At 65.3% G+C, this 26,050-nt stretch overlaps 1 protein-coding gene and 1 long non-coding RNA gene across 5 annotated transcripts in view; both read right to left on the reverse strand.

Moving 5' to 3' along the window:
* The window catches only part of ITGA2B (integrin subunit alpha 2b), a 43,318-nt gene extending 17,762 nt beyond the window's left edge, over positions 1 to 25,556 (reverse strand). The window contains exons 1-25 of one of the 2 annotated variants that reach the window (XM_050934904.1): positions 25,270 to 25,555; positions 22,983 to 23,113; positions 22,178 to 22,275; positions 21,373 to 21,538; positions 16,879 to 16,928; positions 16,396 to 16,441; positions 15,784 to 15,909; positions 15,120 to 15,167; positions 14,342 to 14,385; positions 13,930 to 13,989; positions 12,524 to 12,576; positions 11,409 to 11,620; positions 10,532 to 10,705; positions 9,937 to 9,982; positions 9,311 to 9,409; positions 9,118 to 9,173; positions 7,167 to 7,318; positions 6,212 to 6,337; positions 4,749 to 4,816; positions 4,290 to 4,437; positions 3,719 to 3,811; positions 3,385 to 3,464; positions 2,810 to 2,890; positions 2,384 to 2,489; positions 349 to 501 (exon numbers count right to left, since the gene is read on the reverse strand). In XM_050934904.1, coding sequence (XP_050790861.1) covers positions 349 to 501; positions 2,384 to 2,489; positions 2,810 to 2,890; positions 3,385 to 3,464; positions 3,719 to 3,811; positions 4,290 to 4,437; positions 4,749 to 4,816; positions 6,212 to 6,337; positions 7,167 to 7,318; positions 9,118 to 9,173; positions 9,311 to 9,409; positions 9,937 to 9,982; positions 10,532 to 10,705; positions 11,409 to 11,620; positions 12,524 to 12,576; positions 13,930 to 13,989; positions 14,342 to 14,385; positions 15,120 to 15,167; positions 15,784 to 15,909; positions 16,396 to 16,441; positions 16,879 to 16,928; positions 21,373 to 21,538; positions 22,178 to 22,275; positions 22,983 to 23,113; positions 25,270 to 25,466 — 2,613 coding nt within the window. In that variant the 5' untranslated portion in view covers positions 25,467 to 25,555. Of the gene's footprint in view, positions 1 to 348; positions 502 to 2,383; positions 2,490 to 2,809; positions 2,891 to 3,384; positions 3,465 to 3,718; positions 3,812 to 4,289; positions 4,438 to 4,748; positions 4,817 to 6,211; positions 6,338 to 7,166; positions 7,319 to 9,117; positions 9,174 to 9,310; positions 9,410 to 9,936; positions 9,983 to 10,531; positions 10,706 to 11,408; positions 11,621 to 12,523; positions 12,577 to 13,929; positions 13,990 to 14,341; positions 14,386 to 15,119; positions 15,168 to 15,783; positions 15,910 to 16,395; positions 16,442 to 16,878; positions 16,929 to 21,372; positions 21,539 to 22,177; positions 22,276 to 22,982; positions 23,114 to 25,269 lie in introns of both variants that reach the window. The other variant, XM_050934905.1, reaches the window with a different exon arrangement.
* LOC127040630 (uncharacterized) lies at positions 12,596 to 13,555 on the reverse strand. 3 transcript variants are annotated; one of them, XR_007771477.1, is made up of 4 exons: positions 13,502 to 13,555; positions 13,108 to 13,435; positions 12,912 to 12,977; positions 12,596 to 12,845 (listed from the first exon to the last, which is right to left on the reverse strand). It is a non-coding gene; the product is annotated as an uncharacterized LOC127040630 (long non-coding RNA). The 3 variants fall into 3 exon arrangements; XR_007771478.1 differs by lacking the exon at positions 13,502 to 13,555 and having other exon boundaries at positions 13,239 to 13,458; XR_007771476.1 differs by lacking the exon at positions 13,502 to 13,555 and having other exon boundaries at positions 13,108 to 13,458.
* Positions 25,557 to 26,050: the final 494 nt, after the last annotated feature.

Here is a 26,050-nt window from a genome sequence, read left to right on the forward strand (position 1 = left end):
CAGCACAACTGCACATGGACAGTGCAGCCCCACAGGCTGGCAGCTGGCTGGGACAGCAGGACTGGAGCCAGTTTGCCTGCCGGCACCTGGGAAGATCCCACATCAGAGCCTGGCACTTCGACCACATGCTCCATCTCACCCTTCGCCCCCTCCTTTTGGGCCATATGCAGCCTGCGCTGCCCCCAGCTCCCGTCCACTCTGGCTCAAGGAGGGACGGGGGCCTGGCAACAGAGCTGGGATGGTGATCAGGGGCCTTTCTGCTAGGGCTGGAGCTGGCAGAGCCAGGGGCTCACGGCCTGGTAGCAGCTGCCCCACCCCCATGACGGTGCCGCAGATCCCCGCTCCTACCCCCAGAGGGTTGAGCCCCGTAGGGCTGGAGCAGTTGATCCTCCCCTCCGTGCTAAACTCCATCATGTACAGCAAGAAGTCGCCCTGGAACTGGTTCGGGAACTCCACTCGCAGCTCCGCTTGGCTCACGGTGCCAGGGCCCTGGTTGTGCAGCTTGGAGAGGAGAGGAGAGGAGAGGAGAGTAATGCTGGGGGGGAGGTGCCGCGCCGGAGGGAGGCAGCGGGAGGAAGTGGGGAGACAGGAGTTGGGGGGTTGCCTCCTGGTTCTCTAACAGCTCGGTCCCCACCAGAGTTAGGGGGCGTCTACACTGTAAACCAGCGCTGGCAGCGAGTCTCAGGCTCCCACTCGGGGGGCTACATGTAATCGCGCCTCATACAGACGCTGTTCCAGACCCCTAATCGTTTCCGTTGCCCTCTTCTGAACCATGTCCAATTCCAATATTTTTTTTGAGATGGGGCGACCACATCTGCATGCCGTGTTCCAGGTGTGGGCGTCCCATGGATTTCTGTCGAGGCAATAGGACATAGGTACCTAATAAGAGAATGGTGCAGGGTGGGGTCATTAACCTGTTAGCAAGGGGAGCCAGCTTATCAGCTGGGGGCTGTTAACCGGGAGGAGGAAGGGGGGTTCGGGAAGCCCAGAGTCCCAGTGAGGTGACTCCTCCCTCCCCCCCTCACGTGAGCCTAGGAGGACGCTGATGCTTGGAAAAAGCCTGATGAGGCTGGGACGTGACACTGTAAATGAAGTGCTGGGGTGGGGGGATGGGACTGGACATACAGGTGATGGGAGGAGGGCGGCTTGCAACAAGGCAGCCAGGGAGAGGGGGCGCGCCTGGGCCAGCTCCCCAGCACTGGCAGTGCCGAATGGAGCGTGTGAGGGCAGTATGGAACAGAGTGCATGTGGTGGGGTGTACCTGCGTGTGTACGTACCAGTGCGGGTGCATGCACATGTGTGGGTGGACACGTGTTTGTGTGCCAACATGTCTGGGTGTGGGTGTACCGGTGAATGTGTGGGTTCACTAGCATGTGTAGATGTACCAGCATGTGTGCATGCGGGGAGGGGAAGTGTACCAGCATCCACAGGTGTGTGTGTATACCAGTGCACATGTGTGGGGATCCACATGTGTCAGTGTACAGTTGGTGGGCATGGGGTTACATGTGTGTGTGGATGTGAACCTGTGTGTGTCGGTGACAGTACCAGCACGTGTGCAGGGGGTGCCCAGGTGGGAGCGTACCAGCGTGTGTGTGTGTGTGGGGGGGATGCCCAGGTGGGAGCGTACCAGCGCGTGTGTGTTTGGGGTGTGCCCAGGTGGGAGTGTACCAGCGTGTGTGTGTGTGTGGGGATGCCCAGGTGGGAGCGTACCAGCGTGTGTGTGTGTGGGGGGGATGCCCAGGTGGGAGCGTACCAGCGTGTGTGTGGGGGGGGGGGATGCCCAGGTGGGAGCGTACCAGCGCGTGTGTGTTTGGGGTGTGCCCAGGTGGGAGCGTACAAGCACGTGTGCAGGGGGTGCCCAGGTGGGAGTGTACCAGCGCATGTGTGTATGGGGGGTGTGTGCAGAAAGCTGACATGTGGTCTCTGGGAGCTGTGCTGACCCCTGGTTGATCAGCCCCATTCCGAGCTGGCGCGGTGGGGCACAAGGGTGCCAGGGCCACCCTGCACAGGCCCAGCCTTGCCGTCAGCTCACCCGGGCCATGCACGTGCCTCCCCAGTGCCCGCTGCCTGGTGCAGCCCCCAGGCTCCCTGTGCCAACTGCAGCTCAGCCCCACCGCCCCCCGGCCCATGCATTCCCCCCAGGACAGGTGCTTGGAGAGCCTCCCAGCCAGAGGAGCCCGGTGCAGGGCCCTCCACCCCGCAGTGCTCCCAAGCGACACCAGGCACCAGCTGAGGAGGGACAGAATTCTCCCCGAGCCATGGCGGGGGGCGTTGCTGTGAAACATCTGGCAGGAGGGGCAGGACTAGGGGGCCCATTGCCCGGCTCCGGGTAAAGGAAGGAGGCCAAGCCCGCCCTGTGGCCCCGTGCACTGTGGGGCTGTACCTGATAGACATGCTCCACCTTAGGCCCGTGGTCCTCCAGCCGCCGGCTGCCCTCCACCAGTTCCCAGCCTGCCACTGGCAGCACCACTGTGGCTGGCAGCGAATTCCTGTGGGAGCCAAGGCGAGCAGGCTGAGAGCTCCCACTTTCGAGTGCAGGGTCAGCTGTGGGGTCCGGCTGGCCCCAGGCTCTGCAGGGCTCGCAGAGCACAGAAGGAGGCCACATGGTGCTAATCTCGGCCCTGCCAGAGGTGCAGTTGGAGGGCACGAGGTGGCATTGAGCGGTGTGACTGAGCCAGTACCAGCCCAGGCAATCTCAGCCACGGCCACTGCCTGACCCCATCCCGCTCTGGATCCCAGCCGTGCCAGAGAACCCCCCCAAGGGCACCAGGCCTACTCTGCCCATCCCCCATGCCCACGGCCCCCTCACCCTCGCAGGTCCAGCAGTGCGGCGGCCTTGATGGGGATCTGCACCCGCTCCGTGTTGCTGTGGGGGCTGTGGCTATTCTTGCTGCAGCCAAAGGGGAAAAGCCAGGTCAGCCGCAGCGCCCGGCGGGGCCCTGCTGGGACAGAGCTGGGCAGAGGCAACTGGAGTGAGGGGCTACAGCAGGAGATGGGGACTCCTGGATCCTATTCCTGGCCTGGGAGGGAACACGGGCTAGTGGCTAGAGCAGGGAACTGGGCCCCAGGACTCCTGGGTCCCATTCCTGCTTCCACTTCTGTGCAACCTGGGGCTGCCAGTTCCCGGAAAGGCTAATTTGGTAACATTCCCAAAGTGCTTTGAGATCCAAAGACAGGACCAGCCGCGCCCTGGGCCTTCCCCACTGTTCTGGGCCAGGGCAGGCCGGCAGTGGGGCAGGAGCTGGGGCCCTGCCTGGGCTCTACCCCAGAGTGACTGATGGGTGGGGGGAAAGAAGCATCCCAGGTCGGCCAGCAGGGCCCGCGAGCGGCTCAGGAAGCCAGGCACTCGAGGCTGCTATGATGGGGAGGGGGCACCTCCATCACCTCCACAGCTGCAGCTGGAACTCGATGGTGTCGCCGGCGTCCTCCAAGTTACTGATGCTGAGCGCCACATCCACAGCGATCTGCAGGGAGAGGGGAGCTGGTGTCTGCCCGGCCAGAGGGCATGGGCAGAGCTCCTCGGCTGGGGGGCATGGGCAAATCCCCATCCCAGCCCCGGGCACCACCATGCTGGGGTACCTCCATCACCAACGGACAGTGAGAAGCGCCCAGGAGCTGGCAAGCGTGGGCGTGTCCTGCAGGGGCCTATCACCCACGGGAAGGGCAGCTCAGAGGCACCAGTGATGGGTGGCGCATTGCGGGGAGGAAAGGCCCCTACCTTGGTCCCACTCTTCATGGGGTTCCCCAGCTCGCAGATCACCACACGTGTCTCGTTCTCCTTCTTGAGGTTACAGATCAGCTTCTCCAGCCCCTACGGCCAGGGTACAGAGGCAGGGGGTTACCACGGGGGCAGCAGGGAGTGGCTGGGAGCAGGAGGCTGAGGACTTTCACCGAGGGGGGAGGTGGGGGCTGGACGGGGCTCAGACACACCCGCATGGGAGCTCCCCATCCCAGACCCGCTCTGAACCAAAGTGAGTGCAGCATTCACTGCAGGATAACAACCTCCCACTGCAGCCAGCTAAGGGAGTGACCCCGTGGCAGAGGGCAAGGCTGTAGGTCCAGAGTTCAAAGCCCGTTGACAGCGCAGGGCAGACGATGCAAAGTCAGAGCCATGGAGACCACAGAGGGACTGTGACTGAAACCGCAGCAGGGTGTCACCTGGCACCCCTTGGAGAGCTCTGGGGTGGTCCTCTTCCACCTGCTGGGGGCGGGGACCCCTTTACCCAGTGATTCCCTGCAGTGGGGGAAAGGTGCCAGCACCGCAGTGCCCTCTGGGAGCCCACCCGTACCTGGACGTTGCTGGTGGCTTTCTGATAGTGGGCGTCGCGTGGCAGCTGCAGCCGCAGCTCGGCCTCGAAGGCGCCTTCACCCACGTTGGTGGCATCCGCCAGGATATGAACCACGTTCTCAGCCCCAATGAACAGCTGGGCCACAGGCCTGCGAGATGGAAGGAAGGAGCCTGAGCCCTGCCCGACCAGAGGAATCCAGGGCTTGGCCAATAGGAGCCACCTACGCTGTGTGTCGGCCAGTGGAAGCTGACTGAAAGTGGACCACAGCCAATGGGGAACAAGCCCTTGCGAGCCCTAGGGATCAGCAGGTCAGCTCGGTCCATCAGTCCCGTGTCCTGCCAGCACCAGCCGAACCCCCCATGCACCGAATGCTGCAGCACGGCAGGGAAGGAAATTCCTTCCTGACCCCCAGCCCAGCAGCCTGAGGATGGACCTGGCTTCAGCTCAGCTGGTGCTTACGTGTGGGCGGCAAGCCGCAGCTCCGGGACGCAGACATTGTCCTCACCGCAGTCCAGCACGATTCTTGTCTGGGGCCAAGCAGAACACAAAGCAAGAGCAATTCTTCAGCCTCACAGCCAGTGATGCCACGGGGACCAGCCCTGGCACTGCTCTACCCCAGAGAGCCCAGTGGGAAGAGGAAAGGCTGAGGCCAGGGTGGGACTGAGGGGCACCAGCAGAGCTGGGGAAAAGTCTAGGACTGGGATAGTAGGGGCCTGTGGGTCATGGTTATGGAGCACTGGCAGAGCTGCGGGGTGGGGGGGAGAGCCCAGGACTGGGCTGGCAGGAGCTGCAGGCTGGGATTGAGGGGCACTGGCAGATCTGTGGGGCAGGGGAAGCCCAGGGCTGGGATATATGTGGGCTGCGGGTAAAGGTTGAGGGGCACCAGCAGAGCTGTGGCGAGAGTCCCAGGCGGGGACAGCAGGGGCTGCGGGTCGGGATCATGGTGGGAGCCGAGGGCTGGGATAGTCAGGGGCTGCGGGTCGGAATCATGGGGGGAGCCGAGGGCTGGGATAGTCAGAGGCTGCGGGTCGGGATCATGGGGGGAGCCGAGGGCTGGGATAGTCAGGGGCTGCGGGTCAGGATCATGGGGGGAGCCGAGGGCTGGGATACTCAGGGGCTGCGGGTCGGGGTTGACGGGGGAGCCGAGGGCTGGGATAGTCAGGGGCTGCGGGTCGGGATCATGGGGGGAGCCGAGGGCTGGGATAGTCAGAGGCTGCGGGTCGGGATCATGGGGGGAGCCAAGGGCTGGGATAGTCAGGGGCTGCGGGTCGGAATCATGGGGGGAGCCGAGGGCTGGGATAGTCAGGGGCTGCGGGTCGGGATCATGGGGGGAGCCGAGGGCTGGGATAGTCAGAGGCTGCGGGTCGGGATCATGGGGGGAGCCAAGGGCTGGGATAGTCAGGGGCTGCGGGTCGGAATCATGGGGGGAGCCGAGGGCTGGGATAGTCAGGGGCTGCGGGTCGGGATCATGGGGGAGCCCAGGGCTGGGATAGTCAGGGGCTGCGGGTCAGGATCATGGGGGGAGCCGAGGGCTGGGATAGTCAGAGGCTGCGGGTCGGAATCATGGGGGGAGCCAAGGGCTGGGATAGTCAGGGGCTGCGGGTCGGAATCATGGGGGGAGCCGAGGGCTGGGATAGTCAGGGGCTGCGGGTCGGGATCATAGGGGGAGCCGAGGGCTGGGATAGTCAGGGGCTGCGGGTCAGGATCATGGGGGGAGCCGAGGGCTGGGATAGTCAGGGGCTGCGGGTCGGGATCATGGGGGGAGCCGAGGGCTGGGATAGTCAGGGGCTGCGGCTCAGGATCATGGGGGGAGCCGAGGGCTTGGATAGTCAGGGGCTGTGGGTCAGGATCATGGGGGGAGCTGAGGGCTGGGATAGTCAGGGGCTGCAGGTCGGGGTTGAGGGGGCATTGGGCTGGCACACCTGCTCCTGAACCACCGTCTGTCCATAGAGCACCGGTCCCAGCTCCTCGGTGCCTGGCCCAGCTGCCAGGGTCAGCGCTAGGCTCACAACGATGGGGCTCAGCTTGTCCTTGAAATCAGCCTCGTCCTGGGGTGGAGGGCAGAGGAGATTGATGAGGCAGTGCTGGGTGCCCCCCACCCCCTGCAGGTCTCAACCCGGACACACTGTGAACCCTTCCTGCTAGGATCAAGGGTGGCTGCCCTGGCCCAGCCTGAGCCCTGGCCCCCTGACCCCGTGGGACAGAGACGTGACCAAAGGGGAATTTTTGGTAATATTTCTGTCCCCCCATGTGCCTCGGTTTCACCTGTAGGCTTGGAGTGCCTGGGGGGAGCAGGTGTATGATGCTGTCAGAGCAGACAGACGTAGGGGGTGTCACCCCACCCAGCTGGAGCAAAGAGTCGCTAAGGAGCTGGTTGAAACTGACCCGGATCTGCACGGGGGTCAGCGCGCCAGTGCCTGTGGCCGTGGGGCAGAGCCCAGGCTGGGGCTGGAGCTGAAGGGGCCGGGTGTGCAGGTGAGAGCTGGAGCCCACCAAGTGGTCACTGCTGGTGCCATGCTCTGGGACAACCCACCCAGCCAAGGCTTTAACCCCGGCTCTGTGCTTGGCCCTGGGGTGTCCCAGGTGGGGCCTAGGCGACCAATCAGCCTGATGGGCCTGTAACCCCCAGCTGGGGCGCGCTGGCCACGTTGCTGCCAGAAGCCCGGCTCAGCCAGACCCGCGAGCACAACTCAGGGCTGCAGGAGGCTGGGCCCAGGGGCTCAGTGGCCAAGGCCGAGCGGGATCAGGGGCTGACATCTAAAGGGGGGTTGTGTGTGCGCTGGGGTGTGGCCCTGAGAGGTGGCTTGGCCAGGAGCCACCCTGGGGTGCCCGCAGGGACCTGACTATGGAGCAGCCCCTGCCCTGAGCCCCCCATACCCGCAGGTAGGCTGTGACATTCTGGCAATATTGTGGCACCTCCCTTGATAGCTGCAGCTCCAGGCTCCAGCCTGCCTGGTGCGTCTGCAGCTCCCAGACCCTTCGCCCCGACTTGGGCTTCAGCCGGTCCAGCTGCAGGTCGGCGGCCAGCCCTGGGGAGCAGAGGGTCAGCTGGGGAGGGGAGGCCGCAGTGCCCCTCATCACCAAACTGCCAGTGCCCATGCTGCCCTCTAGATCACATCCCTGGCACCCACGCCACCGCCCCTGGCTCTGGCCCCCTGGCGGTGCCCATGCCAACCCATGGCCCCAGCTCCCATGCCACCATCCCCGGTGCACATGCTGCCCCTCGGACCCCAGCCCTGCCGCCCTCCTGGCTATACTGCGGTGACGCTGCACTCCACGGTTTATGGAAATATGCTTCATGCAAAGGGCCCCTTGTACGGCCTCATGACAAAGGTTATAACCTTCTGAGTGTGCTCAGCCCATTTCTGTGAATGGATCACTTCATATTTCTAGCTTCAGATACAAGAATGTTACTCTGAGGCTGTAGTGTAACTATGCAAAGTGAGGTCGTTGATGGTGGTTTGGAATCTCGATGGCTCCCATTGACTCGGACAACTGGCTGTAAATGGTTTCGTTACCTTCACATCTTCCCGTGGGCCAGCCCAGGGGGAACGGAGACTCGGGGGCTCACAGGACATGTGACCATGTCACTGGATAATAAAATCCATCTTAAATCTGGTACTTTTTCATTGGGGGGCGGGGGGACCCAGGGAGGCCAAAGATTCCTGCCTTGTGCCAAAGCTATAAAAGGGGGTCGAACAGAACAGGGAGGCTGCCAGTCATGAGAAAACCCCTAGTTACCACCTGAGCTGGAACTAACAAGGACTGTCCTGGGGAAAGGATCGGGCCCAGACCAAGGAGGAGTCTAGTCTGTGAATGAAGCTTATTGGCACATCTCTGAGGGGGAGATTTACCTGTACTCAGTTTCTTAATGTATTAGGCTGAGACTTGGGTGTTTTGTTTTATTTTGCTTGGTGACTTACTTTGTTCTGTCTGTTATTACTTGAAACCACTTAAATCCTCCTGTCTGTATTTAATAAAATTACATTTGCTTATTAATAAACCCAGAGTAAGTGATTCATACTTGGGGAGCAAACAGCTGGGCATCTCTCTTGCTCAGTGTTAGAGGGGGGACAACTGATGAGTTTACCCTGTACAGAGTAAAATGGATTTATTCAGGGAACTAGGTGTCTGGGTGCTGGAGACAAGTAACTGCAGAGCAGTTGTTGGTTACAGGCTGCAGCTTTGGGGGCGTGGATCAGACCCTGGGTCTGGTTTGCAGCAGGCTGGCATGTCTGGCTCAACGAGACAAGGCACTGGAGGCCCAGGCTGGCAGGGAAAACGGGCTCTTGTAATTTCAGCATGTCAGGTGACAGTCCCAAGGGGATCTCTGTGACCGAACCTGTCACAATGGCCCCCTGGCTATACCCGCCCCCGGCCTCCATCCCCACCACCCCCTGGCTCCTGGCCATGCTGCCCCCAGCCTCCATCCCCACCACCCCCCTGGCTCCTGGCCATGCTGCCCCTGGCCTCCATCCCCACCACTCCCCTGGCTCCAGGCCATGCTGCCCCTGGCCCGCAGCCACGCTGCCCCCTGGCTCCTGGCCATGCTCTCCCCCAGCCTCCAGCCCCGCCACCCCATGGCGCCTGGCCACACTGACCCCCAGCCCCACTGCCCTCCTGGCTATACCACCCCCTGGCTCCCAGCCCTGCCGCCACCTCACTCCTGGCCACGCTTCCCCCCCCCCCCCCGGCCCTAGCCCTAGCCCCGGCCTCCCCCCTGGTTTCTGGCCATGCCACTCCCTGGCCCCTGGCCTCCCTGCCCTCACGGCCCCAGTCCCATTGCTCCCTGGCTCCTGGCCACACTGGCCCTCACACTGGCACTCACTTATTCTCTCCGGGAGGCTCTTTCCCTTGATGCCCATGCACAGCTGGATGGGGAAGCTGCGGGGGGACGACACAGGCTGGTGAGGGCTTTGCCTGGCATTTGTGAGGGGAAGGAGCCAGCAGCTCCTGGTCCCCTAGACGCCCCCCTCCAGCCCTGCACCCGCCCAGAACACCCCCCTGTCCCCTTTGCTCACCAGCTGACAGGGGTCCTGTTGACAGTGCAGGTCTTCTCCTCAGGGTTCAGCACATCTGGCACTAACAGCTGGCTACTGGCCACCATCACGGGCTGGGCCCTGTGGGCACCATCACCCCAGTTAAACCCAGGGGAGTGGCACTGGCTCTGTAATATCAGGGCTGGCAGGCAGGGAGGGGGCAATGCCATCCCTGGGGCAAGCAAGAGGGACGCCTGGGATCAGAGCTGGGCCCAGCCCAGCCGCGAGGAGCAACCACCCCAGGGCCAGAAGTCTGACCAGCCGGAGAAGCTCTGTGGGCTGGCAGCAGCAGCAGGCTGTTATCCCCAGGGCAAGGGCGGCTGGCAGGGAGGAGGGGCTGGGTCTGTATCAGCCACCTCCCCCACAGCTGGGAACCCAGGCACTGGGGGAGGTGTTATGCAATGGGGTGCTGCTGCTTGGTGCCAGGGCAGGGTCTGTGCTGGGCACCACGCTACTGACCCCTCCCAGACCCAACCAGGGCTCCAGGCCCCGATCCTGGGGGCAGCAGCCCCTACTGACTTCAGTGCTGCTGGCTCTGGGTGCAGCTCGCGTGCACAGGGCCCCTGGGTACTCATCCATCCCCTGCCCAGCCAGCCCCGGGCACTCACCTGTACACGGCCACCTTGCTGGCGCCGAACGCCCCAACCAGCACATCTGGGGACACAAGCCAAGGGTCACAGCGGGCTTCACGGGGCAGACACAGGATCCTGCCAGCTCAGCTGTGTGGCAAAGCTGCCAGCAGGAGCCGGGGTGGGGAGTCCAGGGCTCCAGCCAGCCAGGGGGGCACCTGCCTACAGGGCCCAGAGAGCCGCACCCTGCTAGGAAGCGGTGTTCAGCATTTCTCAGGGGACAGCACCCAACACGGGGTGACCCAGGAGGAGCAGGCAGTGGCCAACACGGGACAGGAGCCCAGTGGGCAGCACCAGGCATGGGGGGGAGTCCAGGGGGCAGTGCCAGCCATGGGAAGGGGGAGCCCAGGGGTCAGCACCAAGCATGGGAGGGGGAAGGGGAGCAGAGGCCAGGAGGCAGTGCCCAGCACGGGAATGGGGTTCTGGGGGGAGTGGAGGCTGAGCCCTCTTCCTCACACACATCTCCCTCCCCAAAGGGTCCGGGCCACAGGCCCTGCCCAGCTCCAAGCTTGTGACCCTGGTGGGCCGGGGGTGGCACTGGCCAGGGCTGGGGGGGCTGGGAGGGTGGCTGTACCTGGGTACCCGTTGGCGTCGATGTCGGTAGCGCCGCGCACGGAGAAGCCGAAGGCGGCATGGCCAGGGAAGGGGCTCTCCAGGACCTGCGAGGCCGGTGTGCGGAGCCCCTCGCTGCACCCCCTGAAGATGAGCACACAGCCGCTCCCGGCGAACGGAGCCCCGACCGCCACGTCTGAGGGGACAGGACAGCAGGGCCCACGAGCCGGGCCCTGGCCAGAGCAGCTGAGCCCCGAGCACAGCTGCCTCAGGCACCAGTCACTCCTCATCCCCGGGGGCAGGATCCCAGCCACTGAGGCAGTGACGGCCCCAGACGTTACACACTGACTAGAAGGGGAACCAGGGCTCGGAGTGTCGTGTCTAGGGGCGGAGTGGGGGCTGGGAGCCAAGATTCTATCCCTGGCTTTGGGAGAGGAGTTGGGACTAGTGGTTAGAGTTGAGGGGGACAGGGGACTGAGGGTCAGGACTGTTTCTGGCTCTACTACTGTGTGTGGCTATGAGTGACTCGCCGCTTTGCCTCAGTTTCCCCAGCTATAGCAGGACTCAGCTCTTCCACCCCGTGAGCACTTTGAGACCTGGGGCTTGGCCATCCCAGGGCTGCCTCCCAGCCTGCAGTGACTGTCCCGCGCAGGCTGCTGGGTCATTGCCCTGCTCCCTGCCCCCGGGCACTCCCCCACCACGGGGCACACCTCCCCAGGGCATCCCGCTGGCTCCCGGCACCAGCTTCCCTGGGCTCAGTCTGGTGTGATCAGCACTCCAGGTGCCCTGCCCCAGACCCAGCCAGTCTCATATCCCGTGGGGGTGTCTCTGGGCACCCAAAGCCCCCTGCCCTGAGCACTAGCAGACTGATGCGCGGGGCCGCTGCGGCTGGGTGTTACCGACGTAGCCGTCCTGGTCCAGGTCCCCCACAGGAGCGATCGCTGTGCCGAAGCGGCCGAAGACCTCGGTGCCGGTCATGGTCTGCGCAGGGTGCCTGTAGGGGTGGGGGCCCCGGCGCTGCAGGTACAGGTAGACGCGCCCCACCTCGTAGAGTTTGCGGTCGGAGCGGGACTCCATGTACAGCGGCGCCCCCACCAAGATGTCGTCCTTCCTGGTGGCAAAGGGGGCAGATGGCGGGGGGGGCGCTCTGGGCTCCCCTCCCTGCCAGGCCGCGGGGGCCGACGGAACGAGAGGAGGATCCCACAGCCTGGGTGTGTAGCCAGCTGGGATGGGAGCAGCCCCGTCCCCGCTCCGCAGGAGGAACGCATTGGGCCACTGCAGCTAACACTAGTCGGTGCCCCACAGCTGATGCTCCTGGACACGGACACACCCTGAGCTCTGTCTGTCCATCCGTCTGTCCCCAGGCCCCTCAGGGCCCAGACTCCCCCCGGGCTGACACGGGCCTTGTGCTGCGGGCTGGGGTTACCCCCTCGGCTCTGCCCACTCCTGCCCCTGCCCCTGCTCGCCTGGTGCCAGGCTCTGCCAGCCGCAGTGCAGGCTGGTGGGCACCAGATGGCAGCAGAAGCTAACATGGGGGGATGAGGGGGGACAAACCAGGCTGGCTGGGGAGCCCAGAGCACAGGCCCAGCTGGGGACCTGGGGCCTCGCGGGCCAGGAGGATGAGCAGCACCTGCGGGGACCCAGCCCCCTCCTCAGCCCCATGGATTCACCAGCTGCACAATCCACACCCAGCATGTCAGTGGCGCCTGGGCAGAGAGCACCCTGGGAGCTCTTAGCCGTGCCCCCCAGCCCTTGGCGCTGGAGAGGGCTCTGGCCCCACAGGGCTGTGCCATGGGCACGGGCAAAGCGGAGCACGGAGGCTCCTGGAGGTGATGGAGCCCAGCAGCCCCGGCACCCCCCAGCGTGGGCCCGTCTCTCCCTTGCCCTGCCAGCGCCCAGGATGGGAGGCCTGAGTGAGGAGGCCTCGCCGCCCCCCCAGGCAGCGGTTGGGGGCAGACAGGGGCACTTGGGCTCAGTGCCCAGGCTGCCAAGCCAGCGGCAACCTCCTCCTTACCCATCGCCATTCACATCAGCAACAGCCACCGTGTGACCAAAGTACGACGCCACCTGGAAGACATAGGGGGTGGGGGACTGAGGGCAGTGGCCGTGCTGGGCTGGCCAATGCCTGTCAACCCCAACCCGCAGCCCCCTGCTCACCCAGCCCTGGGCTCCCCCCAGCTCTGCCAGTGCCCTTCACTCCCGACCTGCAGCCCCCTGTTCACCCAGCACTGGGGTCCCCCCCAGCTCTGCCAGTGCCCTTCACTCCCGACCTGCAGCCCCCTGTTCACCCAGCCCTGGGCTCCCCCCCAGCTCTGCCAGTGCCCCTCACTCCCGACCTGCAGCCCCCTGTTCACCCAGCACTCGGGTCCCCCCCAGCTCTGCCAGTGCCCTTCACTCCTGACCTGCAGCCCCCTGTTCACCCAGCCCTGGGCTCCCCCCCAGCTCTGCCAGTGCCCCTCACTCCCGACCTGCAGCCCCCTGTTCACCCAGCACTCGGGTCCCCCCCAGCTCTGCCAGTGCCCTTCACTCCCGACCTGCCCCCCTGTTCACCCAGCCCTGGGCTCCCTCCCAGCTATGCCAGTGCCCTTCACTCCCGACCTGCAGCCCCCTGTTCACCCAGCACTGGGGTCCCCCCCAGCTCTGCCAGTGCCCCTCACTACTGACCCACAGCCCCCTTCTATCCCAGCCCTGGGCTCCCCCCAGCTCTGCCAGTGCCCTTCACTCCCGACCTGCAGCCCCCTGTTCACCCAGCACTGGGGTCCCACCCAGCTCTGCCAGTGCCCATCACTACTGACCCACAGCCCCCTTCTATCCCAGCCCTGGGCTCCCCCCAGCTCTGCCAGTGCCCTTCACTCCCGACCTGCAGCCCCCTGTTCACCCAGCACTGGGGTCCCCCCCAGCTCTGCCAGTGCCCTTCACTCCCGACCTGCAGCCCCCTGTTCACCCAGCACTGGGGCCCCCCTCAGCTCTGCCAGTGCCCTTCACTCCCGACCTGCAGCCCCCTGTTCACCCAGCCCTGGGCTCCCCCCCAGCTCTGCCAGTGCCCTTCACTCCCGACCTGCAGCCCCCTGTTCACCCAGCCCTGGGCTCCCTCCCAGCTATGCCAGTGCCCCTCACTCCCGACCTGCAGCCCCCTGTTCACCCAGCACTCGGGTCCCCCCCAGCTCTGCCAGTGCCCCTCACTCCCGACCTGCAGCCCCCTGCTAACCTACCCTGGGCCTCTCTTGCTCAGAGACTGGTAACTAAGGCCAAACTTTTCGAAGTGGCCACTGCTTTGGGAGCCCAAGAGTTTGTGGAGTCCAGTGGGAGACGCCTGGGCTGGGAGTGGGGCCCTTTGACACTGGCTCTCCCTTGGCTGGGGCAGGACAGTGGAAAGTGAAGTGATGGGGGTAGTGGGGGTTGGGGGAGGGAGGCAGGTACCTGCTCACTCTGGATGCTCTGTACCAGCACCAGAGACTTCCTAGCACTGAAGATCTCGACCTGCCGCGGGGAGAAACAAATCAGGCAGGAGGGAGATGGGGGCTGCTCCCCTCCCGCCAGGCGCTGGGGAGATGTGGGCTGCTCCTGCCGTGTCTCCCTGGGGCCTGTTCCTGGGAGGAGGAGGCGGGAGCCCGGCACAGGGGGTGGCCCACTGAGGTGCTCGGTGTGGAGGGGTCTCTGGGAGCCCCACAGCTGCAGGGAAGAACCTGCTGCTGCCCCCCAACCCCACAACCTGGAGCACATGGTGCCACCTGCAGGGCAGGGAGGGAATTACATGCATGAGAGCAGGGCCCTGAGCAGCCCATGGCACCTCTGCTCCCCCAGCTGCCCCATGGTGCCCCCCAATACTCACCTCCCCCCAGGTCGTTCTCTTGTTGGGGACGCCCACAACGTACTCTGTGAAGGAAACACAAGAGTCCCCGCGACCCCGGGGGCAGAGGGTGCTGAGCCGCTGGCCCGGGCTGCCCGAAGCAAAGGCAAAGCCCCGCGCCCCCCCGGGCCCCAGGGAGGGACCTGAAGGGGTCAGACTGGGGGCAGAGGGCACAAGAACAGGTGCTGCCCCTCCCTGGGAAGCGTTGGCACTGGCTGACTCTGCCAGACCCTCACCCTGTGCGGCTGGGGCTCTGCCAGGCTCTGGGGGCATCGCACAGACGGCGCCTGCCTGGACGGCCCCTGCCTGTGCAGCGAGCAGGGCAGCGGCCAGCCAGGTGCAAGGGGTGCTCTGGGCAGGAGGGTAGAATCGGATATAGCCCCAGGACTGTGCCTAGCTGGAAGGGACAATGGACAAGCAGGTGGGCAGGTCTGGCGGGCAGGGACTCTGGGGCGAGGGAGCCCGGGGGGGCAGGGGATTTGGGTGTGGGGGGAGCCTGGGGGGGCATGGACTTCCTGGCTGCAAGCCATTGCTGAGGGCAGAGGCCCCATTTGCCCAGGGGTGGCAGCTGGCAAGGAGCCCCTCACCCTTCCTGCTCCCAGCCCTGTGCCCCGGGGACAGGCATGGGTGGGGGGGGTCACCATGGGCACGGCCAGGGTGGGCGAGCCAAGTCTGCTCTGTGCCCAGTTGGCAGCCCCAGAGCACTGTGCAGCTTCAGGTGTTTGGGGGGCACCACACAAGCCAAGGACAGATCCCCTACCTGGTGTGACGGGGTCCCCATCGAACTCCCCCACGGCCACCGAGTACCCTGCAGAGAGAGGGAGCAGGGTTCACCCTTCGAACGCCCCTGCCCGCCGCACATGCCCAGGGCAGAACGACCAGCACCCGGGGGAAGGAGATGCCAGTGGTAGGGGCAGGGGAGGCAGGAGCCAGGACCCCTGGGCTCTCACCCCGGCTCTGGAGGGGAGTGGGGTCTAATTGGAGAATCTCACGGCTGGAAGGGACCTCAGGAGGTATCTAGTCCCACCCCCTGCTCAGAGCAGGCCCAATTCCCAGACAGATTTTTGCCCCAGGTCCCTGAGTGGCCCCTGAAGGATTGAACTGACACCCCTGGGTTTAGCAGGCCAATGCTCAAAGCACTGAGCTACCCCTCCCCCCGTTAGCGGGGGGGGGGTCACCATGGGCACGGCTGGGGTGGGCAAGCTTGCTGCCCCTGGAGCCCGGTTGGCAGTGGGGCAAAGCAGGACTGGGGGCTGGGATCCAGCACTCCTGGGTTCTCTCCCCAGCTCTGGAGGGAAGTGGGGTCTGGTGCTTAGACCGGGGGCAGTGTGGACCCTGCCAGTGCCCTGCTGGCACCAGGGACAGTCAGTCTCTCCCGGGCCCAGCCACGAGGTGGGCAGGTGGCTGGGGGAGGCTGCGCTCACCTCTATAGGCGTCATCGTACTCAGCGTACATGTCCTCCGTGACCTGCTCCGGGGCCACGGACCAGAGCAGGGCGCTGCCCGGGACGTGGGACACGACCGCTGACAGATTGACCGAGTAGATCAGCCCTGGGGGAACATCCAGGCCACCCGTGAGTCAGGCAGGGGCTAGGGAGAGTGAGAGAAGGAGGGGCCCCTGCCCAGCATGGCCATCCTGCACCCCCGCCCCACAGCATCCCCTTCGCCAGCCTCACGCTAGCTCCTGGGGGTCCCCACGAGGGGGCAGGGGCTGCTTGCATTTTCCATGTGCCGTGGGCAGGTCCCTGCCTGAGGGGGATGCTCCAAGCTGGAGGGGTTCTAGCTACAGCCCCGGGGGCAGCTTCTGCCAGCCACGATGGGACACCACGGACGGGTTGGGCAGGGTCCGTCCAGCCCCCTGGGCACAGGCAGGCACAGTGCCCCCAGCACAGCGGAGGGGGGAGCCCTGGGGGCGATTCTGTCAGCGTTGCCATGGCTCCACTGGAAGTGTTGTAGGCGATGGCAGCCATGCCAGGGGGCACTGGGCTCCTCCTCCCCCCACAGTCCCCAGAGCCCCCCAGGAACCAGAGCCCTTACCCGCAAAGTAGTATCCTCCTGGGGCACCCAGCACCAGCCTGCCAGCCTGCAAGGGAACAGGACAGGCCTGAGTGAGTGCCCCACCCGCAGACACCCCCAGGGGCACACACACATCCCACGGGCACCCTCCATGGGCACATGCGCACCCCCCCACGGGCACCCCCATGGGCACATGCGCACACACACCCCCACGGGCACCCCCATGGGCACATGCACACACTCCCCCATAGGCACCCCCATGGGCACATGCTCACACCCCCCCCACGGGCACCCCCCATGGGCACATGCGCACACAATCCCACGGGCACCCCCCATGGGCACATGTGCACATAACCCCAGGGGCAACCCTTTGGGCACATGCACCCCCCCCACGGGCACTCCCCATGGGCACACACACTCATAGGCACGTTTCCACGGGCACTCCTCCAAGACTCCCACCACCATGGACATCTGCAGACCTGGACGCCCCCGGGCCGTACTCACGTGGGTGATGGTGGCACTGAAGCCCACCTCGCAGTACCGCTTGTCGTTGACTGTGGAGAGGGGCACAAGGCCGCGTTAGTGCCATGCTCCTGGGTCAGGGGGAGCTGGAGGATGTTGAGGGGTTGCCCCTGAGGAGTTTGGCTGTGATCTTTGCTCGGCAGAGCCAGGCTTCCAGGCTGGGCCAGGAACCCACTCAGCTGCCCTGGGCAGCGGGATGCCAGGTGGCACAGGGAGCTGGCACCTCTGGTGTCCATCGTGGGTCAGCGCCCCACAGCCAGCCTCCTCGGCAGAGAGTGAGCTGCTGGGCCCACGGGGCAGCCAGACACCTGGGTTTGGCCTTCCCGGGGTGAATCTAGGGCCCAAAGACGTTGGCAGAGATCTCCCTGCGTGGGGCCCCTCGGCTGAGTGTGCTGTGGGCACGGAGGGACTGGGAGTGAGGCCTGAAATGGACAACAATGAAAGCAGGGGAGGGGAGTGAGGGGCTCCCCGGATGCCCCCAGTGCCCCTCTACCCCAGGATCCAGCCACTGCTCCTCATGGGGTCTCTGGCGAGCTCCCTGGCCTCAGCGCCACAAGGGGAGTTGTGCCCAGTGAGCGCTGAGAGTGATAGGCTGACCTTAGGCACTCTGTGCCTCAGTTTCCCCATCTGTATAAGAGAGTGGGGCTACTTCTCTGCAAAGAGGCTGAAGGCTCAGCTGGGAAGGTTGATGCTGACCCAAGCCACGCGATGGAGGAAGCTGGTGGGAGGGGCATGGGCACCTGGGCATGGGAGTGAAGGATGGGGGGGCTCCTCCCAGCTGGGGGGCTCTGAGTGTCACCTTGAGAGGAGCATCAGCATTGGCCTTTGGCCTGCCCCCCCCCCGCCAGGGCTGAGCAGCGGGGTGGGGGAACTGGCACCGAGGGGGGCAGGGAACTGGCATGGCTGTAAGCGGATGGAGGGGCATCCGAGCCAGGTGCCCCCCGGGCCCTGCTCCACGTGCTCAGCCCGGCAGCTGCTGTTCCTGCCCCGTGGGGAGGTCAGGGGAGGCTGATGGCTGGAGTCCCCCCTGAGTTCCACTAAGGCAGGTGACGGGACGGGGGGTGTCTGTGCTGCTGCCTCTCGGGGCCGGAGCTGCTTGGGTCTGAACAAGCCTAGTCCAGGCCCCCGACCCCAAGAGCTTTCTTAAAAAGACTGTGTGCGTGCACACACTTACACACACACACCCCTACACACACACACACACACACACAGACCCCCACACACACGCGCGCACACACACCTACACACACACACACCTACACACACAACCCCTACATACACACAAACATACCTACACACGCATACATTCACACACACACACACACCCTACACATACACTTGCGTGTACACACACACCCATGCACCCACTTGTGTGTGCACACACACACACCCATACACATACACACACACACCCATGCACCCATGCATCCACGCGTGCACACACACTCCTACACACAAACACACTCCTACACACACACACATCCACACAACCCTACACACACACACACACATCCATGCACCCCCCACACACACACACTGCGCTAAGGCACCAGGAGCTGCTGCTCTCCTGCCCTCCCCTTACCCAGCCCACAAAGAAAGTGCTCTGGGTGCAGGGACCCCTGACAGCTCCTTGCTCCCCCCTCCAATCCCCTAGGGCTGTGCGGGGCAGAGGAGCAGCATCCAGGTCAGGCTCCCCCCGTGGGTGCAGGAGTGGGACACAGGGGGTAGGGGTTGGGGTGAGGGCCCATGCACAGTGCAGGGGTTAGGGGCTCAGGGGGGAGGTGCAGGGAGTGCAGGGATTGGGGCACAGGAAGGGGCAGGGGTTGGGGTCAGGGCGCAGGCACAGTGCAGGGGTTAGGGGTTCAGGGGGGAGGTGCAGGGGGTAGCAGTGAAGCGGGTGCAGGGATGGGGGCACAGGAGGGGGCAGGGGTTGGGGTGAGGGCCCATGCAGAGTGCAGGGGTTAGGGGCTCGGGAGGAGGTGCAGGGGTTGGGGTGAGGGCGCAGGCACAGTGTAGGGGTTAGGGGCTCAGGGGAGAGGTGCAGGGGGTGCAGGGATTGGGGCACAGGAGGGGGCAGGGGTTGGGGTGAGGGCCCATGCACAGTGCAGGGGTTAGGGGCTCAGGGGGGAGGTGCAGGGCGTGCAGGGATTGGGGCACAGGAGGGGGCAGGGGTTGGGGTCAGGGCGCAGGCACAGTGCAGGGGTTAGGGGCGAAGGGGGGAGGCGCAGGGGGTAGGAGTGAAGGGGCTGCAGGGATTGGGGCACGGAGGGGGCAGGGGTTGGGGTGAGGGCCCATGCACAGTGCAGGGGTTAGGGGCTCAGGGGGGAGGTGCAGGGGGTGCAGGGATTGGGGCGTAGGAGGGGGCAGGGGTTGGGGTGAGGGCCCATGCACAGTGCAGGGGTTAGGAGCTCAGGGGGGAGGCACAGGGGGTGCAGGGATTGGGGCACAGGAGGGGGCAGGGGTTGGGGTGAGGGCGCAGGCACAGTGCAGGGGTTAGGGGCTCAGGGGGGAGGTGCAGGGGGTGCAGGGATTGGGGCACAGGAGGGGGCAGGGGTTGGGGTGAGGGCGCAGGCACAGTGCAGGGGTTAGGGGCTCAGGAGGGAGGCGCAGGGGGTAGGAGTGAAGGAGGTGCAGGGATTGGGCACAGGAAGGGGCAGAGGTTGAACGTGAAGGGGTGTAGGGATTGGGGTGCAGGGATTGGGGCACAGGAAGGGGCAGAGGCTGAACGTGAAGGGGTGCAGGGATTGGGGCACAGGAAGGGGCAGATGCTGAACGTGAAGGGGTGCAGGGACTGGGGCACAGGAAGGGGCAGAGGCTGAACGTGAAGGGGTGCAGGGATTGGGGCACAGGAAGGGGCAGAGGCTGAACGTGAAGGGGGTGCAGGGACTGGGGACAGGAAGGGGCAGAGGTTGAACGTGAAGGGGGTGCAGGGATTGGGGCACAGGAAGGGGCAGAGGCTGAACGTGAAGGGGGTGTAGGGACTGGGCACAGGAAGGGGCAGAGGCTGAATGTGAAGGGGGTGTAGGGACTGGGCACAGGAAGGGGCAGAGGCTGAACGTGAAGGGGTGTAGGGATTGGGGTGGAGGCGCAGAAGCAGGCCGGGCAAAGAGGGCACAGTGCGCGGGTTGGGAGGAAGGGAGAGTGGGGATCTGGGGAGCTCATGGGGGCCAGGGGCAATGGGGGAATGCCACATCCACAGGCAATGGAAGTTCGCCCAGGGAGCCATTTCCCCTAAGGCCGGGGGGCCTGGAGCTGGCGTGGCTGTGGAGGAGGGGACTTCGGGGGCAGGGAACCAGCGTGGCTGTGGGGGAAGGGTGCAGGGAGCCAGAGAGGGGGTGTCAGGGGCGGGGAGCGGGCATGGCTGCAGGGGAGTGAAGCATTGGGGGCAGGGAACCGGTGTGGCTGCGGGGGGTGGGAGGGAACCAGCATGGCTGTGGAGGAGGGTGGCATTGGGGGCGGGGACCCAGCATGGCCATGGAGGAGGGGGACGTTAAGGGGCCGGCATGGCCGTTGGGGAGGGGGGCATTGGGGGGCCGGCATGGCCGTGGAGGAGGGGGGCATTGGGGGCGGAGAGCCAGCATGGCAGTGGAGGAGGGGGGCATTGGGGGGCTGGTATGGCCGTTGGGGAGGGCGGCGTTGGGGGGCCGGCATGGCTGTTGGGGAGGGGGGTATTGGGGGGCCAGTATGGCCATTGGGGAGGGGGGCATTGGGGGGCCGGCATCACTGATGGGGAGGGGGGCGTTGGGGCCGGGGAGCTGGCATGACCGTAGAGGACGGGGGCGTTGGGGGGCCGGCATGGCCGTTGGGGAGGGGGGCGTTGGGGCATGGAGCCGGCATGGCCGTTGGGGAAGGGGGTGTTGGGGGTGGGGAGCCGGCATGGCCGTTGGGGAGGGGGACGTTGGGGGGCCGGCATGGCCATTGGGGAGGGGGGCGTTGCGGCGGGGAGCCAGCATGGCCATTGGGGAGGGGTGCGTTGGGGTGGGGAGCCGGCATGGCCGTTGGGGAGGTGGGCGTTGGGGCAGGGAGCCGGCATGGCCGTTGAGGAGGGGGGCGTTGGGGGCGGGGAGCCGGCATGGCCGTTGGGGAGGGGGGCGTTGGGGAGCCGGCATGGCCGTTGGGTAGGGGGGCGTTGGGGGGCCGGCATGGCCGATGAGGAGGGGGGCGTTGGGGGCGGGGAGCCGGCATGGCCGTTGAGGAGGGGGGCGTTGGGGGCGGGGAGCTGGCATGGCCGTTGGGGAGGGGGGCGTTGGGGAGCCGGCATGGCCGTTGGGTAGGGGGGCGTTGGGAGGCCGGCATGGCCGATGAGGAGGGGGGCGTTGGGGGCGGGGAGCTGGCATGGCCGTTGGGGAGGGAGGGCGTTGGGGCAGGGAGCCGGCATGGCCGTTGGGGAGGGGGGCGTTGGGGGGCCGGCATGGCCGTTGGGGAGGGGGGCGTTGGGGGGCCGGCATGGCCGTTGGGGAGGGGGGCGTTGCTCACCGTAGCCCCTCTGCTTGTACGTGGCCTCCATGTGCTGGCAGCGGCAGGGCGTGTATTCGGCGAAGCGGCTCAGGCCCTCGGTGGCCACGAAGCAGGTCCCCACGGGTGTCTGGGTGGCCTGGGCCTCGCCCTCGAAGGCATTCCAGTGCTGCAGGGGGGCGCAGGCCTGGCAAGGTGACCGGACACTCAGCACCACCCACTGCCGCCGGGGTCCCAGCCCGCCTGCCCCTCGCCCGGCCAGGCCCAGCTCCCCACTGCGCTGCCTGGAACCTCCCGTCTCTGGGCTGGGCTCCTCCTGCCGCCCCCCACCATCCAACCCACAACAATCCACCACAGCCAATATCTCCATCTCGTCTCCCTGAGGGCGGGACAGACCCGGGACGGAAATGCATCTGCTTCTGGGGCAGAGTGTGGCAGCAGGTTAACAGGACACAATGACTGAGAGCACCAGGAGAAGAACTGAACCCCTCTGCTCCAGGGAGCCATGGGCAGCCAAAGCCCCAGCTGAGCACCTCATCTCAGCGCCTCCCCTCCTGTCTGTCTGGGACGGGGTCTCTCCCTGCCCTCCGGGACACCTCCAGGGGTCTCCCGCCCAGCCCGACCCTGCATAGCTCCCCGAGGCGGCCAGTTGCCAGGCGGTTGCCAGGATGCACTCTGTGCCTCAGTTTCCCCATCTGAGGGCTCAGCCAGGAAGGTTGGAGCTGACTCAAGCCACGTGATGGGGGAAGCTGGTGGGAGGGACATGGGCACGTGGGCCTAGGGGGGAGGGATGGGGACTCTGAGAGTCGGCGCTCAGGGCACCCACCACAATGTTGCCGCCCCAGCTGCTCACGGACGCCCCGAACCACTGGTGAGACTTGTAAGTCCTTAGCTGGAGGAATCCCTTGGTCTCGGCCTGGTCTCCTGGGGGCACGGGCAGGTCAGCGCAGGCAAGGGAAAAACCCGGGATCCCCCCATGGGATCCCCAACCTGCTCATCTGCCCCCACCTCACCCCACCATCCGCAATCCGCCAAACCCCCAACCCCCACCTCACCCCGAGGTCCCTACCCCCTGATCCAAAACCCACCTCACCCATCCTGCCCCCACCTCACTCTGGGGTCCCTACTCCCCTGGGACCCAGAACCTGCCCCTCCCACCCCCCACGTCACCCTGGAGTTCCCTACCCTTCTGATCCACAACCCACCCCACCCATCCCCACCTCACCCCGAGGTCCCTACCCCCCGATCCAAAACCCACCCCACCCACTCCCACCTCACCCCGAGGTTCCTACCCCCTGATCCAAAACCCACCTCACCCATCCTGCCCCCACCTCACTCTGGGGTCCCTACTCCCCTGGGACCCAGAACCTGCCCCTCCCACCCCCCACGTCACCCTGGAGTTCCCTACCCTTCTGATCCACAACCCACCCCCCTATCCACAACCCACTCCACCCACTCCCACCTCACTCCAGAGTCCCTACCTCCCGATCCAAAACCCACCCCACCCAGCCCGCACCCACATCATCACGGGGTCCCTACTCACCCCTGCCAGCCCCACCTTCCCCCAGCCTCCCTCTGCCCCACAGTAGCTAACCCCAAGCTGCCCCCTCAGCTAGCTATGGCTCACTCACCTTTGCGATCAAACTCTATGATGCTGCAGCGGGTCCCGCCGGGCGCCCAGGGGCACAAGTACACGGCTCCGGCCTCCACCACGCCAGGCTGCGAGGTGTTGGCCCGGGGTGCACCCACCACCACACTCATGCTATGGGCACAGGGGGAGGCTGTCAGGGCAGGGCCCCTGCTGCGGGTGGGAGCACACTGGGCTCCGGGGGCCTGGATGGAGGGTGGCTTTGGGGTGCCAGTTGGCCCGGCTCCTCATCCTGCAGCTCTCCCCCCACCTAGATCCCAGCACCTTCGGTCTGAGCCCCACGGAGCCCTGTTGCCCCCCACTGCAATGCAGCCCCCTCTGGGATGGGACTTGGCTGCTGTTTGACAGGGCAATGCAGCGCCACCCGGTGGTTGGGACAGGAAGGGGCATTTGCAATGGGGCCCAGGCCCAGCTCCTCAGAGGGACTGAGCCAGCCAGGAGTCAGGGGCCTGATCCACTGGGTCTGTGTCTGCAGCAGCATCTGGGCAATGCCCATGGGTGCCTGGCACAGATGCTGCGGGGGCCCCACCCGTCTGCCCCCTGCCCAGGAGTGTGACATTGGGGTAGGAGGGAGAGCACAGCTGCCTGCCCGCTCTGAGCCTGGTGCCCCCAAGGGACAGCTGTTCCTATGGACCCCCCCACCCCTGGGCACAGGGTCAGCCCACTGCTTCACCCCACTGCAGCCCCAGTGCCGTCCTCGCCTGCCCTCCCCCACAGCACCCCCAAGAAAGGGGGCAGGGCCATCCCTTTAGCAGCCCCATGGTGGATGGAGCCAGGAGCCCTGGCTTTGCCTGGAGCCCGGCCTCGTGGTGCCGGCTGAGGGCCCCAGAGGGCTGGTGGGGCCAAGCCATTCGTAGTGTCACCCCTTGGATTGTCCCTTCTGCCCCGTCACCCCCTCACGGCGTGGGCGGAGCCCCAGAGCCAGGCCGGCTTCTGTCACCGCCCAGGAGTCTCCTTGGCCCCTTGTAGGACGTGATCCTCCGAGCTGCTTCCCCCGATCTCCCCATCGGCCCATGGCTGGGAACAGCCCCAGGGACACCTGACACCTCCCAGGCTGCTGGGCCACTGAGAAAACTGCCCCGGGGTCCCTGCTCTGCTCAGGCCGGGCCACTGCTCTGAGCCCAGCGAGCCCTTGTCAGCAGTGTGCATGGCAGGGGGCTTAGTGTTAGACACATGTATGCACACACACAACACACAGGGCCGGCTCTAGGCACCAGCCCTCCAAGCATGTGCTTGGGGCAACACTTTCTAAGGGGTGGCAACCCCTCCTTTTTTTTTTTTTTGCTTGGAGTGGCAAAAAGCCTCTCGCCCTGTCGGCACAAGCCAGGATCCGTGCCCCCTGCCCAGCCCGGCAGCGCCCTGCACAGCCCACTCGGGTGGGGAAACGCCGCGCCGCCCTGGGGAGACTCAGAGCAGCATCGGCAGCAGGACCCCTCCTCTCTCCCTGCATTCCAGGCCCCGCTTCCCTCCCTCCCCGGCTCCTTCCATGCTCTGGGAGCCCCTTTCGCAGCCGCCACAGCCCGCGCTCAGCTCCAGGGCCCAGGCTGCGGCAGCGAGAGGGGCTCCCCGAGTGTGTGGGAGCCGGGGGCAGCCAAAAATTTTTTTGCTTGGGGTGGCAAAAAAACTAGAGCTGGCCCTGACAACACATGTGTGCACACATGTGCATCACACCCCATGTGTGTGCACACATCACATGCACACATATGCACATGTGCGCGCACACACAGAGGCAGCAGCACTGCTGGGCCACACGGTAGGAGAATTTCACAGCCCTGAAAGGCAGGAGAAACCTCTGGGGGGAAAGGGAGGCAGCCTGTGGGGGCTGGTCTGTGCACTTGCAGTTTGCCAGCTTGCTGGGGAAGGCTGGAGCATGGGGGAGGCAGAGGGGGAGTGTGGCCATGATCCTGGGGGCAGAGCACTGGGGCCAGGGAGCAGGAGGGAGGGGAGGGGAGCGATAGATTGAACTAGTTTTCCCCTTAGACCTGCTTCCCGGGGATCTTACTGACCAGCTCCCTGAGTTTGCTAAAGTGCCCTCTTGAAATCCATTGTCTGTATTGTGCTGTTTGCCCTCCCACCAGACTCTGACAGGAACTAGGCACATCGGCACCTCACCTGCCTTCCGCCTTCAGACTCACCCACGTCACACTCGAACCCAGGACAGCCTCTGCCCCGGTCACTTCTCCCTGTTCTGAACTAAAAACTTGTCTCCAATCCAATCCACCCCACCTCCACCCCCATGTTCACTCCCCACTCAACCCCCCATCACCTACCCGCCCTTGCTGCCCTGGAAGAAGTCCATGGCGAAGCCGAAGTAGCTGTGGCTGGGCCCAGTGTAGATGGTGGGACGGTCCGAGTGCAAGTTGAAGGCCTGCGCCGGCCACGGCCCTGGGGGAGCCAGCAGCACCTGGACCCAGCACCAGAGCCAGAGGGGGGGCAGCGGCAGCCACGGTCTCTGGGCTCCAGCCATCGTCCTGGCGTCCCTCCTCCTCTGCCTCACGGGGATCGAACGCTCCAGGCAGGCCACTGCAAACGGCCCAGCCTGGCTGACGCAGTTCCGTCCCGTCAGACCCGGCCACCAGCAAGTCCTTATCAGAGGGGATGCAGCCGCTTCTAATGGGGCCTGGGCTCAGTCAGCGCTGCCCAGAGGGGCTGGGGAGAGCTCCTGCTGAGAGGGGAACTGCACAGCTCCGGCCCTGCCAAGGCCCAGGGGGGTGGAATTGGGTGGAAAGGCCCAATGGCTTAGAGAGGAGACCAATGAGGGGACATGATATGAGTCCAGGGGACAGTGAGCAATTTCCTGGTGCAAATGCTGGAGGAACCAACTAGGGGCAGAGCTCTTCTTGACCTGCTGCTCACAAACAGAGAAGAATTAGTAGGGGAAGCAAAAGTAGATGGGAACCTGGGAGGCAGTGACCAGGAGATGGTCGCATTCAGGATCCTGACACAAGGAAGAAAGGAGAGCAGCAGAATACGGACCCTGGACTTCAGAAAAGCAGACTGACTCCCTCAGGGAACTGATGGGCAGGATCCCCTGGGAGAATAACATGAGGG

The sequence above is a fragment of the Gopherus flavomarginatus genome, chromosome 25 (assembly GCF_025201925.1).
Source record: "Gopherus flavomarginatus isolate rGopFla2 chromosome 25, rGopFla2.mat.asm, whole genome shotgun sequence".
NCBI lineage: Eukaryota > Metazoa > Chordata > Testudines > Testudinidae > Gopherus > Gopherus flavomarginatus.